Genomic DNA, 15,684 nt, shown 5'->3' on the forward strand with positions numbered 1-15,684 from the left:
ATACATTGAACCGAATAATGTGGACAAGTGGTTTAATTTCCTAAACGACCTCGAGGCCCTGGAAAAACTCGCTGTCGACGACTCCGACCCCGCTGGACGTCTGACGTTCGGCAGGAACCTCGTTGCCGGAGAAATGCCCGCCCTGTACCAAGAAGCATACCAAAACAGGCTGGGAATGATCAGGGACTGCCGGACACATCTGGGTGTGGCCTTCTCCGAACGCAGCACGGGCCGGGTGGTCATTGGCTGCTGTTACCTCTGCCAGCTCACGCAAAGTTTCTTCGTCGTGAACGATGGCCAAGACCCGGACGTATCGCTGAGGGATTTTGAAGCTGCCGCCCGGATGAGCAACCCGGCATCTTCTGCGGAAGTGGCATGCAGTTCTTTTTGTTTGGGGGAAGCTTTGCCCTAGGCTGGGGGTGAGGCGGAGGCTTCGACTCGCTATTGGGGCTTAGGGGATTCAAGAGGATTATATAAAGCATGGTATCAGAGTGTGTTACCGTTGAACTTTTCAGGGGATCGATTGCTTTTATCACTCTTTTAGCCCATCTTCGTTGGACGCGAGCCACAATCATGATACGATGTGGTTTCGGGTGCATAGCAAAAGATTCAAAGGGACAGTCTGGGTATCCTAATTCCATTTAACCTTTAGCCACTCTATTGACCACTCATCTCGGTCTCTGTCACGCCATTCCCAGACGGCTTGCCGGAATTAACCGTCTGCTGCAGCGGCGGCAGCAGGCTCTTGGCAGTGTGCCTCGCCTGCTGTGCGAGCACCGCGTCCATCAGCACGAGCGCCGCCATGGCCTCCACGATGGGAACGGCCCGCGGCACCACGCAGGGGTCGTGACGCCCCTTGGCCGCCAGGACACCCTCAGACGCACCATCGTACGTCGCAGTCCTTTGCTCCTGGCCAATGGTGGCAGGGGGCTTGAAGGCGATCCGGAAGTAGATGGGTGCGCCGTTCGAGATGCCGCCCTGGATGCCGCCCGAGTAGTTGGTCTTGGTCGTGAGCTTGGGCCGCGCGACGCCTGACTTAACGGCTCCGCTCTCGGCTACGCTCGACGGAACCTCGACATCCGCGGTCGAGATAAAGGGGTCGTTGTGAGTCGATCCCGGCACCTCGCAACCGCCGAAGCCAGACCCGATCTCGAAGCCCTTGGTCGCTGGGATGCTGAGCATGGCATGCGCCAGCTTGGCCTCGAGCTTGTCGAAGCAGGGCTCACCCAGCCCGCTCGGCGCATTGCGGATGACACAGGTGACAGTGCCGCCGATGCTGTCCTCGCGGTCCCTGAAGTCGGCAATGGTCGCCTCCATCTTCTTGGTGATGGTCTCATCCGGGCAGCGGACGGGGAGGAAGCTGTCGACGCCCTTGCGGTCAATGGTCTGCAAGAGGGAGAGGAATTTCGGGTTGGTGCTCGGGCTGGGGTGTTCGGGTGTGGGCGGGAACAGGTGGACGTTGCCGACGGAGCTCGTGAAGGCGACAATCTCGATGCCGTAGGCTAGCCTCAGATATTTCTCGGCAATGGTACCGGCGGCGACACGGCCGATGGTCTCGCGCGCGCTACTCCTTCCACCACCGCTGCTCGCCTTGACACCATACTTCTCGAGATAGGTCCAGTCGGCGTGGCTGGGTCGCGGGTAGATGTCCATGGTCTTGTTGCCATAATCTTGGAGAATGTCAGCGGTGGATCCCTCCTACCGGTGAGATCTCCTACCCTTTGGCCGCTGGTCCTCGTTCATCACCATCATGCCAATGGGTGTCCCGAGGGTAACACCAAACTCGGTCCCGCTCTGGATCAGCACCCGGTCCTTCTCGTTACGCGGGGTCGTAATGGCACTCTGTCCCGGTCGGCGGCGCGTCATCTGGGGCTGGATGTCGTCCTCGGTGAGTTCCATGCCTGGCGGGCACCCATCGACAATGCAGCCGACGGAGCGGCAATGCGACTCGCCATAGCTGCGGTAGTTTGTCAATATTTGTGGTTTAGGATCTTAGGAGAAGGGGGATAGGGTGATTTGGGACGTACGTGGTTACACGGAAGTATTCGCCAAAAGTCGACATGGTGAAGATTAGGATGACAACCAGCAAAAAAGAAGTAACGGGGCGGTTGGGAATGGGGCCGGTCGTCTTTTCAATCGAGTTGAGCTGGTGACTCAGCGGGGAGCGGCTGGTATGATGTCGAATTTGGTGACAGGAAAAGCTCATACCCGGAGCCTGCCCCTCCACCGCCGCCATCGGACCCCGCTGACAGGGGACGACGTGGGATGGTGGGTCGGAGTGTTTTGGGGCTTGGCAACATGGGTTGGAGCTGAGAGAGTGGGTCCTTCAGGGTTAAGCTCCCGCTGCCCCATTGCACTGAGCTACCTGCATTCGATTGGCCCTGCGCCTGTCAGCTGCAAGTTCTGACCGAACAGACATCGAAAGACGGACCGTTCCCAAAAGTTCAACAACAGGGTTGGTTGGTTAGTGACGGCCTAAGATTAACTCTCATGAGCCGTTTATAATACAGACACTTCATAAACCCCAAATTACTCACCAATGGCTCTCCCAGTCCGACTGGGAGCCATCCCCAGGCACTTTTCCATCTCACCTCTCAAACGTCACATTACACATCCCTCTCGATCCCCATCATCTCTATCATCAATACCACCCCCACAACAGACCCAAACAAGACGCTTCACCCAAAACCTCACCCGCCCCCTCCAGATCTACCGCTCCGCCTCCACAGACCCCTACCTCAACCTCTCTATCGAGCACCACCTCCTCCAGCGCTCCCACCCGGACTCAACCATCCTCTTCCTCTACACCAACCGCCCCAGCATCATCATCGGCCGCAACCAAAACCCCTGGCTCGAAGTCAACCTTCACGCCCTCCGCGAGGGGCCTACCCCCCCAATCCTCACCACCAACCCCCCGACCCCAACACCACCGCCACCGCCACCAGCACCAACGATGACTACCCCAACCCTCAAACCGCTACCCCCATCGCCCTCGTCCGCCGCCGCTCCGGCGGGGGCACCGTCTTCCACGACGCCGGCAACACCAACTACTCGGTGATCTGCCCGCCGGCGGTGTTCGACCGCGACCGGCACGCCGAGATGGTGGTGCGAGCGCTGCGCGGGCTGGGGGTGGGCGGGGCGCGCGTGAATGAGCGGCATGATATTGTGGTTGATGTTAGCGGTTCGGATGATGGTGGTGGTGGTGGTGGTGGGGGGGGGACGTTCAAGGTGTCGGGGTCGGCGTACAAGCTGACGCGCACGCGCTCGCTGCATCATGGGACGTGCTTGCTGGGGTCGGAGAATTTGGGGCGCGTGTCGCGGTTGTTGAGGTCGCCTGCGGAGGGGTTTGTGAAGGCGCGTGGGGTGGAGAGTGTCAGGAGTCCGATTCGGAATGTGGGGGTTGGTGGGGAGGTGTTTGTGGACGCGGTGATGGGGGAGTTTCGGAAAATGTATGGGGATGCGGCGGGGCAGGGGGTGGTGGTGGGAGAGGACGAGGCGTTGGCGAATGAGGAGGTTGTGAAGGGGGGTGCGGGGAGCTTGGTGTCGCCGGACTGGATCTTTGAGCAGACACCGGCAGTTTACCTTCTCGAGGCATCCGGACCGAGGAAGATCCCAGGGAGCGGCCGGCGGTGGCGCATACGTTGCCCTATGGAGTGAGTGCACGCCCCTCTTTAACCAGTCTAATCATGCTGATAGCCCCAGTTCGAAACACACTTCAGCATCCGCCACGGTGAGATTCAGTCTGCGACCATGGCTGGTCTCGAGTATCACGACTTCGTCGACGAAGCCAGCCAGGACGAAATCCTGAGCAAGGCCGTCGTCAAACAACGCCTACACTACATCACAGACTGGCGAAGGACGCTCCAGCAAGCCAGCCCCATCCCGGTCGATGTTGACGACGCGGGCGAATTCCTCAACCACATGTTTGGCATCCAGCCCCCTGCCGAAAATGGAGGTGGAGCTGTTGCCCAAACAGTCGTACAAACGATATCCGACACCGTCGTCGGCATGTTCCTCGACGGAGACATTATTGATCTATAATACCCATCTCCGACCCAACTAGACAGATAGATGCATAGACACCAAGATACCTTGTAATCACCACTTACTCCGCGCTCGGCGCGCTCATGACCCCCCTGCCAAACCACTCCGACACCGTCTTGAACCGATCCTCGCTCCTATCCAAGCCATCCTTAAACAGCTCATGCCGCTCCGCATTCTCCTCCTGGCTCTTCCTGAGCACGCGGATCGTGGCATTTTCTCGCGCACAGACGGGGCACTCCTCACCCTCGACGTTGGCGCCGCCGCCGCCGCGTAGGCACCGCTGGTGGAACGAGTGCTTGCACATAAAGTGCACGGCGGGCAGCTCCAGCGAGCCCGCGCACTGCGCGCACCGTGTGGGCTGGAAGACGACCGGCTTGGAGGCCAGGTCGGCGAGGTCGGCGCGACGGGCTTCCGTCTCGACCCGGAACTGCGAGGCCAGCCGCTTGTTCTCGACGATCTCCTGGCGCTCGCGCTCGATGCGCCTGGAGAGGTACGGTTTGAGCATGCCCATGCTGGCGACGCTGTTTTTGGATAATGTCTGCACGACTTGCAGCGGCGCCATCAGCCCGTCCTTGTCGATGCGCTCGAGAATGGCTGCGAGCTCGTCAGGGCCGGCCTCGTCGAGGATGCGCGAGTCTGAGGTGAGGTAGGAGAGCGCGGCTGGGTAGAGCTGAGGTTCCTCGGGGCCGTATTTGCGGAGCGCTTTGATGGCGCCCCGGGTGTCTTTCGCCGAGGTGTAGGAGCGGAAGATATCGAAATGGAGGCCGGATTGTTCTTTGACGAGGGTGGTGCCGTCGTGGAAGTCGGAAAGGTGGGAGAGGAGTAGGACGTTGGAGTTTTCGATGGGTGGTTTGGTGGTGTTTTCGGTGCCTTGGGGTTTGTTGTTGATCAGGGTTTTGGCTCGCTGTTCCCACTCTTCGCGATGCTGGTCATCACCCTTCTTCTCGTTGGATTTATGGAGGTACATTTCGAACAAAGTGGTGGAGAGGTCCGTCCGGTCAGCCTCCGAGATGCTTTCTTCGTTGAGGCATGCCTCCAGAAACACGATAAACTCGTCGGGGTGGTCAATGAACGACGAAAAAGCGGTCCGTGGCCGCGGTGGGGTGTACGCCGGTGATACTACCTCTGGCCTCACTGGGAGCTCACCGACGGTTGGCCTGGTGTTGCCGTGCGCCGCCACCGTGTTCGCATTCATGTATGGTAGCGGTAACAAGTTGCTGAGGTTCTGTACGGCATTTGCGGCTCCAACAACGAAACCACCGTTGGTGACAGGCTGCGCATCTGGCACCGGGGGGTCTATCCTCGGTGTGAATCGCCCCGTGTAGTAGTCGATAAATAATTGAGTGGCATCCTTGGGACAATTATCGATGAGAACTCGAGCATACTTTTTCAGGCAGGAATAGGCCTGGGCTTGTCAGCATCCACATCCAGAAAGGGCATAGACCCGACTCACTGTATCTGGGTCCAGGTGCCAGACATAGTCCAAAGCTTCGTCGTACGCTTTGGAGTCCTCAATCAGGATGTCCACTACCAAGTCGTGCTCCCCATGCTTCTTAGCGAGGTAGGCTGCTTGCTCATAATAACCACCTTGTCGGCACATGGAGATGGCCGTGTCCAAGTCGAACTTGAGGTCTCCCGGAGACTTGATGAACTTCTCAAGCTTGTCGATGTCTTTGAGCTTTGCGTAGCAGTTTAGAAGAAGAGTGGTATGATCTGACGTGGCTTTGTGGTGATCGTGGAGCTGCTCCAGGTACTCGATGAGGTTGTGTATCCTCTGCGTATCAAGAAACTTCCTAATCACCTGCGACGGCTCGGTACTGTCGATGGCCTTGATGTACTGGGTCATGGCTCCATCGTAGTCGCCTTTTTGAGTAGAGGTAGTCGCCGTATTTGCGATAGATGACGTTCTGTTGTTGCCCATCCATGCCGCACTTCTGCGCAAGTTCGACAGCCAGCGTGTAGAGGTTACGCTGGTACATCATCTCTAATCGTTGCTGGAGGGACTTTTCGTGGTAGCGGAATACCTGATGCCGGTTAGTGACGTTTTTCGATAGCTGAAGACTAAACATACCTTCCCATCCTGCGTCAGCATGTAGAGGTCACCCCACAACTGGAAGATATGCTTAACGTCGGAGAGTACGGTCTCATTGTGAGCAATGATCCTGAGGTCGGGGTGGATCAGCGTGAAAGTGTAGATGTTGTCCGCCGTAGGACCCCAGAACCGCCGCCGTATCGTGTCCGCCTCTCCCGCTGGCGTCGGCGGAGACACCAAGGCGACGTAATCTTGGTAAACCGAGATCAGCTTCTTCGGAGCTTCGTACGCCGTTGGCGGCCCCCTGCCGTCGAGTGTGTAATAGTAGACTGCATCATCCCTCCCAACAACGATATTCCCCGTCTTCTTGTCCACAGCCATGCAACCCACGCCGCACCCTGTATCCTCGACCGTTTTTGGCGGTTGCCCATGCCCCTTTCCAGAGAGAACCAATTTCAGGATCCGCGCTGTCGTGGCAACAAAGAGCGTCGTTAACCCGGCCTCGACATGCAATTCCACCCCGGTTATCGGCTCATCCGACTCGTAGATGATGCGCTGTTTCGTACCGAGGTCATGGATAAGGTCGACCGCGGATGACGGTGACGGCGCCGTTCGCGAACCCAACCGCCACCTGTGTCAAGTCTTCCGTCGCTGCGAAAGCCGATATCTGCAATTCCACGTCAGCCAAAACCACCATCGCACTCCAAGGACTACCGAAACCTACCGGGAACGGCTTCTTCCCATTATTAACCACTACCGTGCTCAGACACGTCGGAATCCCCGTCTTCTTCACCGGCTTATCCAGCGCCCAGACCTTCAACACAGGCTGACTCTCCCCACCCCCTTCCTACAACACCACACACAAACGTCAGCCACAACCCAACGCCCCCCAATCCACCCAACAATCCCCCCAGACAACAAAAAAAACCTACCGCAACAGTAACCAACAGACTCGTCCCCTCCACCTGGCGCATATGCGTGATACTCGGCGCCCCCAACCCACCCCCACCGCCCCCCAGGGCAGCAGTAGTGGCGGCGGTCGCGGGGGCGTCATACGCGCGAAAGCTGCGCACGACGGTCCAGCTGGGGCCGACGATGCGCACGACGCCGTCGTAGCTTCCGAGAATCAGGCTGTCGGAGCCCGAGCAGACGGCCGCGATCTCGTTGCCCTCGAAGAAGGAGCGTGTGCTGCGGCCCGCGTCGGGGTTATTGTTGTTGTTGTTGTGGTCGGTGGTGGTGGTAGTGGTGGTGGTGGTGGTGGTGGTGGCCGTGCGTGCGGTGGTGGTGTTGGCGATGTCGTCGGGGAGCTTGATTTGGGTGGCGTCGAAGAAGTCGAAGGACCTCCACTGGTAGAGGGGTTGGGGGTGGTTAGCTGGGTTGGTGGGTGGTGGGTGGGGGGTGAGAGGGGGACAAAGGAGACGAACTGTTAGCGCCATGGTCGCATCTTTGTCGCCGGACCTACGGCGGGTTGTGGGATGTTTACGGACGGTGTCGCGATGTCAAGTAGTCGTGCTCGGTCTGCCTGCGTGCGCCGAAGTCGAGTGACGACGATGGTGGAACGTGAACCTTGCTGGTTGGACGGGCTTGGAGCTCTGGTGGGCTGGATGGCCCGTGCACCCTGTGGTTCCTGGCTTAATCATGACCCTAACCCTGCCGCGTTCAATGGCTTACCGCTGACCCCTTGAATCTCAAAACAGTTTCTTGATATTGCAATGTCACGAAGGGGAGGGAACCATCTAATCCTTGATTCTTCTAGTCCTCCTAGGGTATCACATGAACCTGTCAACGATACTCAATCTAATAATTTCTAACCCTGGTCTCCCGAGCTACGCTTCAGCCTTTTCAAGGCACGCCATAAGTCCCCGTTCCCTTCCGACTCTATCCTTCCTAACCCAAGTGCACTGTTTCGGCCGAGGTGCACCATGGGAACCATTGAAGGCCGGCCGTGAGCGCACTGAAACGGAAACGCACAAGCTGCCAGCCGTTCTACGAGCTTTGAGCTTTGTTCTGTCGTGAGCGGATCGTTGAACATGATCGCACCTAAGGACCGTTAGTTTACGTTGTTCGCTTGACTTGACGCAGGGACTTACTTCTGCAGGCTCTGGAGTTGATCAATTCCATGATACCGTTGGGGCAGTCATGAAACCTTGCCACCCAGTCGTCATCGTCGCGGTTTTTGTCCGCCTGTTTCCTCGCCCCACTGCTGCCTGTCTCATGGAGCTTCCATACCTCTTTCCGGAGCAAATCGATCAGCAGCCGGGGTTCCAAACGGCATCTTTCCACAATACTCGGCGGCAAGCTTTGAACCTCGACCGTGACGTGGGGCGATCGTTCGTGTAAAGTTTCGTAAACAACGCCCCAGTGTGCAAAATGCTTCTTAAACCGGACAAGAAGGTCGCCATCCTGCTTAGACAGGTCAAAGCGAAGTGGTTTGTCCAAATTTTGGGTTTGGGCCACTAACTGGCCTGTGGACGCTGGGCTGGAAACGAAGTAAGCCTTTAGCAGGTTCTCAACTTTGCATCTCTCATCCGCGGCGTGTTGGTCGATGAGGATAAGCAGGGGGTCTGATTCCGAGGCGCCGCCTGGCGGACCCGGCTGGATGTCCGCTCCCACTTTGGTCAGGATGAACTTGCTATCCACCTGGGCCACGACCTCGGCTACTTGTAACGATGCTTTCGAGATCCGCCCCTCGAGCGTGGCCAGCACATTCCCGTTTGAATTCTCGGCGGCAGCGAGGCTTTCAAGTCCTCGAGGTTCAAAGTTATCACGGCCATGGCCACAGTGGAAGGTGTTAAAACCTTGGAAAACCTGGGGGATTTGCGGCTCCATCGTTTGAATGATAGTTTCCTGTTCACCAATCTCGGCAGGCTTCCACTTGCGCAGTCTAAAGGTATCCCCCGGCTGCTGGGCGCTTGCGAGTCCGGGCTTAACTATTTTCGCCGTCCCAACTTGCGGTTTGACCGCAAACCCTGTGCGGGGGTCAATGAGTGACTTGATTTTGGTCGTGGGATCGATCCAAACAACGGTGTTCCTTGCACTTCCCATTCCGGCGTCAACCTGTGGTTCAGATGGCGGGTTCTTGGATGGGTCGTTTCCAAGTGCGGTGGTAGGGTTGTTCGGATCATCGAATGGTCTCCGCATAAGACCGCCGGACTTGTCAAACAATGGATTCTCCACCCCCTGAACCGCTCCCGATGTTTCTTGAACAGCGGTGGAAGAGCCTGAGGTCTTTAACCCCAACTTGTATTGCGTATGAGGTTTCGTCTTGGACCAAGACATGAACGGTGACGATAGTTGGTTTTTGGCGGGACGGCTCTTTGAGCGCGGTGCGATGTGTTTGCGTGGAGTGTGGCCCAAGTGGGATCGTTCAGTCCTTCGTTCTACTGGGCCATTATTGAACCCGGCGGATAAGGCTATGGGAGCCTTTGAGGTCAAGCCAGGTGAGTTACGCTTCGACGGTTTGAGCCGCTCAATGGCGGCGGTAGGTTTCGGGCAAAAATGGTGTTTCCTTAGAAATTCGTACGCCATAACTTGAAGGAGGTCCGCAATCAGAGCAATGTTCTGGCGCCTTTCGTCGACAAACTCATCGAAACCGACCAAGTTTGCTTCTGCGTCTAGCATGATCTGAAGGAAAAACATGGGCCACCGGTCGATGCCCTTTTTTGGCTTGAGCTCTTTGCTTGTAAACTTCTGGGCTTCAGAGGGCTGTTCATCCTTACGGGTGGCAGCCTCTTCGAGCATACCAAAGCTAGAATTTTCAAAGACGCAGTTTATATCGTCGTAAAGCAAATTTGCGCCATGCTCATTCAGTACCGGTTGAATACCGATAGCAATGAACTGCACACGCTTGGTAGCAGCTGGCTGGAGGGATACACATCCTCTGATGGAAATCCCAGATGCAGTGGCCCCAATCGGGACCCACGACTTGACGTCCTCGTGATCTACTAGAGAAGCCTCCGTCAAAAGCGCTGTTGTCCGCGAGAGAATGCTCGGCGCCGTAAGCCGAGAGCTTCGACTTAAGCTCACCTCGCCTGGCGCTTGGAGGGAGACTGTCCGGTGAGCGCACGAGTCTTGGACGGATATAGTTGTTTCCCCCGGCCAGGCTAGGATAAGAGAGACGATCTTGAAGATGAGCTGGTCGAATTCCTTAGACGTTCCCGCTCGTTCCACCTCAATAGCTCTCTGCTTGACGCGAACCGGCATGGCGCCAAAGAGGTCGCGGACGCTAACGCGGGTCCCACTTCCAGAAGCCAGCAGCCTTTGCTCTAACGGCGCGGGGAGATTGCGTGAGATCACCCTGGAGTTATGGACGGTTAACGAGTTGTGGGTTCGGTAATCGCGGTGGTGCGATGCGATGGATAGCAAAGACAAGGCTGCCAGGGAGGACAAGAATTCCCCACGCCTTCCATGGCATTCAGGTCGAGGGGGGTAATTAGAGGTATCTACAACAAATCAGTGTCAACTACAGTCCCATCATGGTACTCAGCATTTTTAAGCACACTCACGGTGGAGCCGGCCCAACCCCCCATCTTCCTGAAAGCTAGACGGGGCAATGCCACAGCCATCATCTTCCACGGTGCAGTTTCCACGGCTGTAGTCGAGGGAGATGTTGATTTTGGAAGCTCCTGAGTCGAGCGAGTTCTGGAGCAAACCATACACCGCACCATTCAACGATGTGATGACGGTCGAAGACTTGATCTGTGCAACCACATCCCTGGGAAGCGGTTGTATGAGCATGGTGTTGACAACATCGGCATTTCGGCCGTATGCCGGATGTGCGTTAGCAAGTCGTTAATGAGCCCCCCAAATGGCGGAATGCATCATGGCCCAATGCAACTCCTGAAGCAAGGTTTGGCCACGAAGGCGGCCACGCAAATCAAGGTAACAAAACAAAAGCTCGGCGCATGAAAACAAAAGGCGGGCTGGATGCAGCCTGTGCAAATAAGTCGTCGGATTCGAAGCAAAAGGAGATCTAGATCACCGGTCACCGCAAAACCCGATGATTTCCGGAGTTTGGTTCGTTGATGTGTGGACCTGACGCAATGGCGAATGCTTGTCTCATTCTCAAAAAGTCAAAAATGGCTGGTCCAGCTTCTCGGTGAAAGGGCCGGCCGAGATCGACACCAGTGGGGCGGGCAGTGGCAGTGGGTGGACCCGTATTTCTTAACACGTGAAGGTTGCCAGGGGTCACTGGTTCCAGCCAGCCGAACCAGCCAACCTCCGTCGTCTCGGCGCAGCTTGGCTTGCCACGACTGGGCGAGACGTTCAAACTTGCATGGGCCGCATTTCAACCCACCGACGACCACCGCCTGAGACCAGTAATCACCAACATTCTTTGCGCGGCAATTGTTTTGTGTGTCGCCCTCAAAACCCCCCACAAGCGACCTCGCCTTTATCTTCTAGACGGAGTCGCCTCGACTTATCGAGCGCATTGACGTACGGCTGTCGGCGCTCGTCCCAAACCCGACGACGACAAGGCAGCAATCGCCCTCCTATCCTTGGTTACACCCTGTCCTCTGGACAGTCACGAACCCGACCTGACCTCCCCCTCTTGCGCAAAACTCCCATTACGCCAAACGCACGACACCACTTTGTCCCCTGCCACCGCCATCAACGGACATCTTTGACATTCTGGCTTTGAGGGGCGTCGTTTCCCACTGCAGTGGGCATCAATGGCCATGGCCGAAACTGCAGCCCAGCCGCATGGTACGTCTTCCACCCCGCCTCACCACCTTCCTCTCATAACATTTCTTGTTTTCTCTTGTTTTTGCATCCGGACTTTTCGAAAAGACCCTTGATTTTCAAACACTCTTATGTGTTTTTATCAGCCTTCCCGTGGTCGCTTACCAGCTTCGCCGTCCCAACGCCATGCGACTTCTACCGACATGAGCAAGAATGCTAACAATGTGTTAGACCAGCCGGGTCGGCTGGGCCGTCGACGGCCCTTTTCCGCTTTGATGAAGAAGTTGGCGAACTTGAAAGCGACGTCTTCGAGCGACGGAGGCCGACATTCCAACTCGAAACGACACGGTACCAAAAAGCCTCTGAACAACCCATACCCACAGTCGGGCCGCATCGCCATCGCCAGTTCCCCGCATCATAGCCACTACTCGGTATCCTCAGGGCCAAGCCGGAGGTTGACAAGCGTTACATCTCTCGACCGAGCCGATTCCGTACAGCTGTCACATGACGGTCAACCGCCTCCAACAACAGGCGGCCGCTCGATGGCGCCGACGTATATCGAACCGAACAAGGGACATGCCGCTCCGATAATCGCGCCTGCTCACGGTGATACGTCAGTGGCAGGCACAAGCAGAACAGCGAACGGCCGGAGAGGCGGTGACAGCACCTTCTCTTCCCCCGCACCGTCCGTTCGATCTCTCACAACGACACTTACGACAATACAAACAGTCGCCCCAGCTACCGGCAACAATAACCAAACAACCACGAACCAACACTCCCACAATTCCAACTCGCAAGTAATCCATTTCAACCAACCCTTCCCAACCGGTTCTCCGGCATCCGCAATCCCAGCCCACCTAGCCAGCGGTACCACCGGCGCCTCCAGCCCAGCCACTTATCACACCGCAACGGCCAACAATCTCCTCACAGACAATGCGTCCATCCTCACCCTCGCGTCCTCCTCCAAGCGCCGCCGCCGCCGCTCTTTCGACACGGACGCTTCGGTACGCGCGTTGGCCCCCTCCTCCCTTTGGGGAGGCAGCCGAGAGTCGCTCCCGCTCAGCGTGCTCTCCGCCACCATGGATGGGACAGTCGGCGGCCCGACAACACCGGGCCTGCACCGCGGCGCGAGCTCTGGCATGGGCGGGATCGGGGCGAACGAGCGGACGAGCATCTACTCTGCTACGGGGATCCTGGGGACTACTGCGGCCAGCGAGCGGAATAGCTTCTACGCGAAGCAGGGCTATGGGAGCGGGGACGGGGCGAGCGTGCGGAGCGGGCTGTTTGGCCACGGGCGGGCGGATAGCGTGGCGGGGAGTATTGGTGGCGGACTGGCCGTGCCGCCTTCGGGGACGAGTCCGTTGGCGAGCCCGAGAGAAGGGGTTGAAGAGGAGAAGGAGCTTGAACAGGAGAAGGTGGAGGCGGAGAAGGAGAAGAACTAACAAGGCACGATTGTGGTCTGGCTGTTTGGTATGGATTAATGAATGGGATACGGTTTTGGGTCGGGATTTACGGTGGATCAGGGTAGGGTTTTATGTCGGACGGGCTTTTCTTATGGTGTTCTCGGTAAACCAGCCATGACTGGGGGACGGCTCTCAATGGTCGGGTTGGCATGGTGTTCAATGGGTTCCACATGGCGGCAGCGACTTCAGCTCGTGCTCCCGTCGAGCTTACCTAGGCGTACACAATCTGTTTTTCTTTTCCAGTCATTACCTACGTACCACACAGGGCGGTGCAGAGAGGAGAAATTCTCTGCGATACAACGAATATAACCTCTGCCCCCCACCTGCGTTTCTCCCTGCAACCTGTCTGATCTCAACCCCCACGGCGGTGATCGTCAAACCCAAACGGCACACGCAGAACAGAACCCCACAACCTAGACAAGGAAGAAAGCACAACCCCAAACCCTCACACCACTCACTCACCCGCCCACAACACACGCTCGCCATATATGCCCCTCAAGAATATGGAAGCGGCGCCAAATCCAACCCCTGCACCGAAAACTTGAACGAATCGTTGCGCGAGTAGCTGCCCGCCGTGTCCAGGTCCAGCCGGCCCCGGATGCAGTCGGCAAAATCCACGTCCGCATAGATCAGCCCGGCGTCGTCTTCCCACTGCGGACCGGCGAGCACCTCGCCGAAGGGGGACACGATGGAGGAGCCGCCGCGGGAGGTGAATGTTGGGGTGGGGGAGGGGTGGGCTGGTTTGGTGAGGGGTGCTGCCGGGCTGGTGGTGGTTGTGGTGGTCGTGGTTGTGATTGGCTTGGGGCTGTCGTCGCTTGCGTGAAGGACGATCTCGTTGCCGTCGTCGTCGAGAACCGACTGGCGTCTGGCTCGCGGGTGGGAGGAGGTGGGCGGGGCTGGGGGACTGGGCAGCGCGATCTCGAAGCCTTCTTCGGTTACGCATGAGCTGCGGCGGTGGTGCGTCCCTGCACGGGCCGGAGGGGATGCGTCGCCCTGGCTGGCGCCGCCGGTGCCGTCGGATTGTTGCGATTTGCTGGAGATTGCAGCGTGGCCGTTTGGCGTTGGTGTGTTCCGGACGCACATGTTGGAGCTCAGGACGAAGCAGCGGCCTTCGATAGCTGCCGTCCGCAAGAAGGAGAGCCATGAATCCCGGCCGTCGGCGGTTGGTGCGAGGTAGAGGTTGATGTTCTGCGCGTACAGGGCCTGCCGCACCAGGGGCATGTAGTTTTCCCAACAGATGGCGGCTGCGAGGTTGATGCGGACTCCGCGGATGATGGTGCTGACAGCACGGAGAGTGGCGGGCGAGCCCTGGGCCCAGACGAGTCTTTCGGTCCCGGTCTAAGGGTGTCAGCTGGGCAGGCCACGATGACAGGTACTCGCGATATAAGGGGGCTTACTGGCATAACCTTCCGCCGCTTGCCGATTACACCTAACCTCGGACATACATAAACGACAGAGCAGTACATGCTTCCCCCCGTCTTCTCGATCAGGCCGGTGACGATGAATACCTTCGTCTCGCGAGCAATCCGTTCCAACTCTTCACGAGTGCCATCACCCCGTTTGTTAGAGATATTGCTCGCATCCTCTCCGCCATCCAGCCCTGGTACGCTATCACTCGGCAGTTCCCTGTTGACCCAGGCTGCTCCAGCACCTGCTCCGTCGCCTACGGTATCGCCCAGATCAACAGCGCTTTGGAAGTAGCGCAAGTATTCATTGCGGCCCTCTTCAGATCGGGCTCCAATAACGCAGCCAAAGTGAGTTCCACGAGGATATCCTCCGATGTAAGCTTCTGGGAGAAGGAGGATGTCGATCTTCTTCGAGGCGGCGCGCCGGGTGATGTGTTCAAGCTGGGTTAGGGTTTCAGCGGTAGTCGGCCGAGTTCCAGGGGAGGCCGTACCCAGCCGGACTGTGCCTGCCGTCATGGTTACCTAACTACGTACGGGACACAGTTTGATGTGTGGCTAAAAAGGGACCCGGTTACGCCGACGGTCTCGTCGCTTCCCTGCCCCGCATGTAATCAGTCAGCTGGGAAGGAGGGGAGAAAACCGGGGGTTGATTACGGGAGGGGCCTGGTTGATGTGAAATATGACGTAATTCCGTTTGAACTTGAATTCGTCGTTGTAATCTCTATGCGCACTGCCGGACCAGCAACCCCCTAAATAGTGAACAGGAGAGAAGATAGAGAGGCAAAACTGCTGCCTCAGAAGCTCACAATCTAACACCTAACTCAGCACCTAAGCACAGATAGATCCAGAAGGCTATACGTCAACGTCTGGCATCTCAATCAAAAACGGACCACGGTCTCCCTCTGTTGAGAGGGCCGGCCTTACAAGTTACGCTCATGCACTCATCTGGGTTCCGTTGCGTTGTGGGAATATCGTCAAGACACTGTGACTCTGTTGTCTCTCCTGCCTGTGTCTCTCCTGCCTGCCTCCCGAAAAGAAAAACCACGCCCTCAGGGGG

At 57.5% G+C, this 15,684-nt stretch overlaps 7 protein-coding genes across 7 annotated transcripts; 2 read left to right on the forward strand and 5 right to left on the reverse strand.

Annotated features, from left to right (window-relative positions):
* Positions 1-657: 657 nt before the first annotated feature.
* On the reverse strand, positions 658-2,062 carry CHGG_10505 (uncharacterized protein; the record flags this gene model as incomplete). The annotated part of the gene is made up of 3 exons (XM_001228431.1): positions 658-1,670; positions 1,719-1,957; positions 2,028-2,062. The coding sequence occupies 3 exons, from the start codon at positions 2,060-2,062 to the stop codon at positions 658-660; spliced, it is 1,287 nt and encodes a 428-aa protein (XP_001228432.1).
* A 477-nt stretch (positions 2,063-2,539) lies between these two features.
* CHGG_10506 (uncharacterized protein) lies at positions 2,540-4,041 on the forward strand (the record flags this gene model as incomplete). The annotated part of the gene is made up of 3 exons (XM_001228432.1): positions 2,540-2,600; positions 2,663-3,653; positions 3,720-4,041. The coding sequence occupies 3 exons, from the start codon at positions 2,540-2,542 to the stop codon at positions 4,039-4,041; spliced, it is 1,374 nt and encodes a 457-aa protein (XP_001228433.1).
* A 64-nt stretch (positions 4,042-4,105) lies between these two features.
* Positions 4,106-7,512, reverse strand: CHGG_10507 (uncharacterized protein; the record flags this gene model as incomplete). The annotated part of the gene is made up of 7 exons (XM_001228433.1): positions 4,106-5,449; positions 5,498-5,818; positions 5,883-6,068; positions 6,116-6,631; positions 6,801-6,923; positions 7,009-7,422; positions 7,501-7,512. The coding sequence occupies 7 exons, from the start codon at positions 7,510-7,512 to the stop codon at positions 4,106-4,108; spliced, it is 2,916 nt and encodes a 971-aa protein (XP_001228434.1).
* A 316-nt stretch (positions 7,513-7,828) lies between these two features.
* Positions 7,829-8,905, reverse strand: CHGG_10508 (uncharacterized protein; the record flags this gene model as incomplete). The annotated part of the gene is made up of 3 exons (XM_001228434.1): positions 7,829-7,837; positions 8,067-8,116; positions 8,167-8,905. 3 exons carry the CDS (start codon positions 8,903-8,905, stop codon positions 7,829-7,831), a joined length of 798 nt encoding a protein of 265 aa, XP_001228435.1.
* Positions 8,906-10,301: 1,396 nt separating this feature from the next.
* Positions 10,302-10,605, reverse strand: CHGG_10509 (uncharacterized protein; the record flags this gene model as incomplete). Its single annotated transcript, XM_001228435.1, has 2 exons — positions 10,302-10,373; positions 10,582-10,605. The coding sequence occupies 2 exons, from the start codon at positions 10,603-10,605 to the stop codon at positions 10,302-10,304; spliced, it is 96 nt and encodes a 31-aa protein (XP_001228436.1).
* Positions 10,606-11,748: 1,143 nt separating this feature from the next.
* Positions 11,749-13,200, forward strand: CHGG_10510 (uncharacterized protein; the record flags this gene model as incomplete). The annotated part of the gene is made up of 2 exons (XM_001228436.1): positions 11,749-11,782; positions 11,990-13,200. 2 exons carry the CDS (start codon positions 11,749-11,751, stop codon positions 13,198-13,200), a joined length of 1,245 nt encoding a protein of 414 aa, XP_001228437.1.
* Positions 13,201-13,716: 516 nt separating this feature from the next.
* CHGG_10511 (uncharacterized protein) lies at positions 13,717-15,143 on the reverse strand (the record flags this gene model as incomplete). Its single annotated transcript, XM_001228437.1, has 2 exons — positions 13,717-14,559; positions 14,667-15,143. 2 exons carry the CDS (start codon positions 15,141-15,143, stop codon positions 13,717-13,719), a joined length of 1,320 nt encoding a protein of 439 aa, XP_001228438.1.
* Positions 15,144-15,684: the final 541 nt, after the last annotated feature.

The sequence above is a fragment of the Chaetomium globosum genome, genomic scaffold (genome assembly GCF_000143365.1).
Source record: "Chaetomium globosum CBS 148.51 scaffold_7 genomic scaffold, whole genome shotgun sequence".
In the NCBI taxonomy this organism is placed as follows: Eukaryota; Fungi; Ascomycota; class Sordariomycetes; order Sordariales; family Chaetomiaceae; genus Chaetomium; species Chaetomium globosum.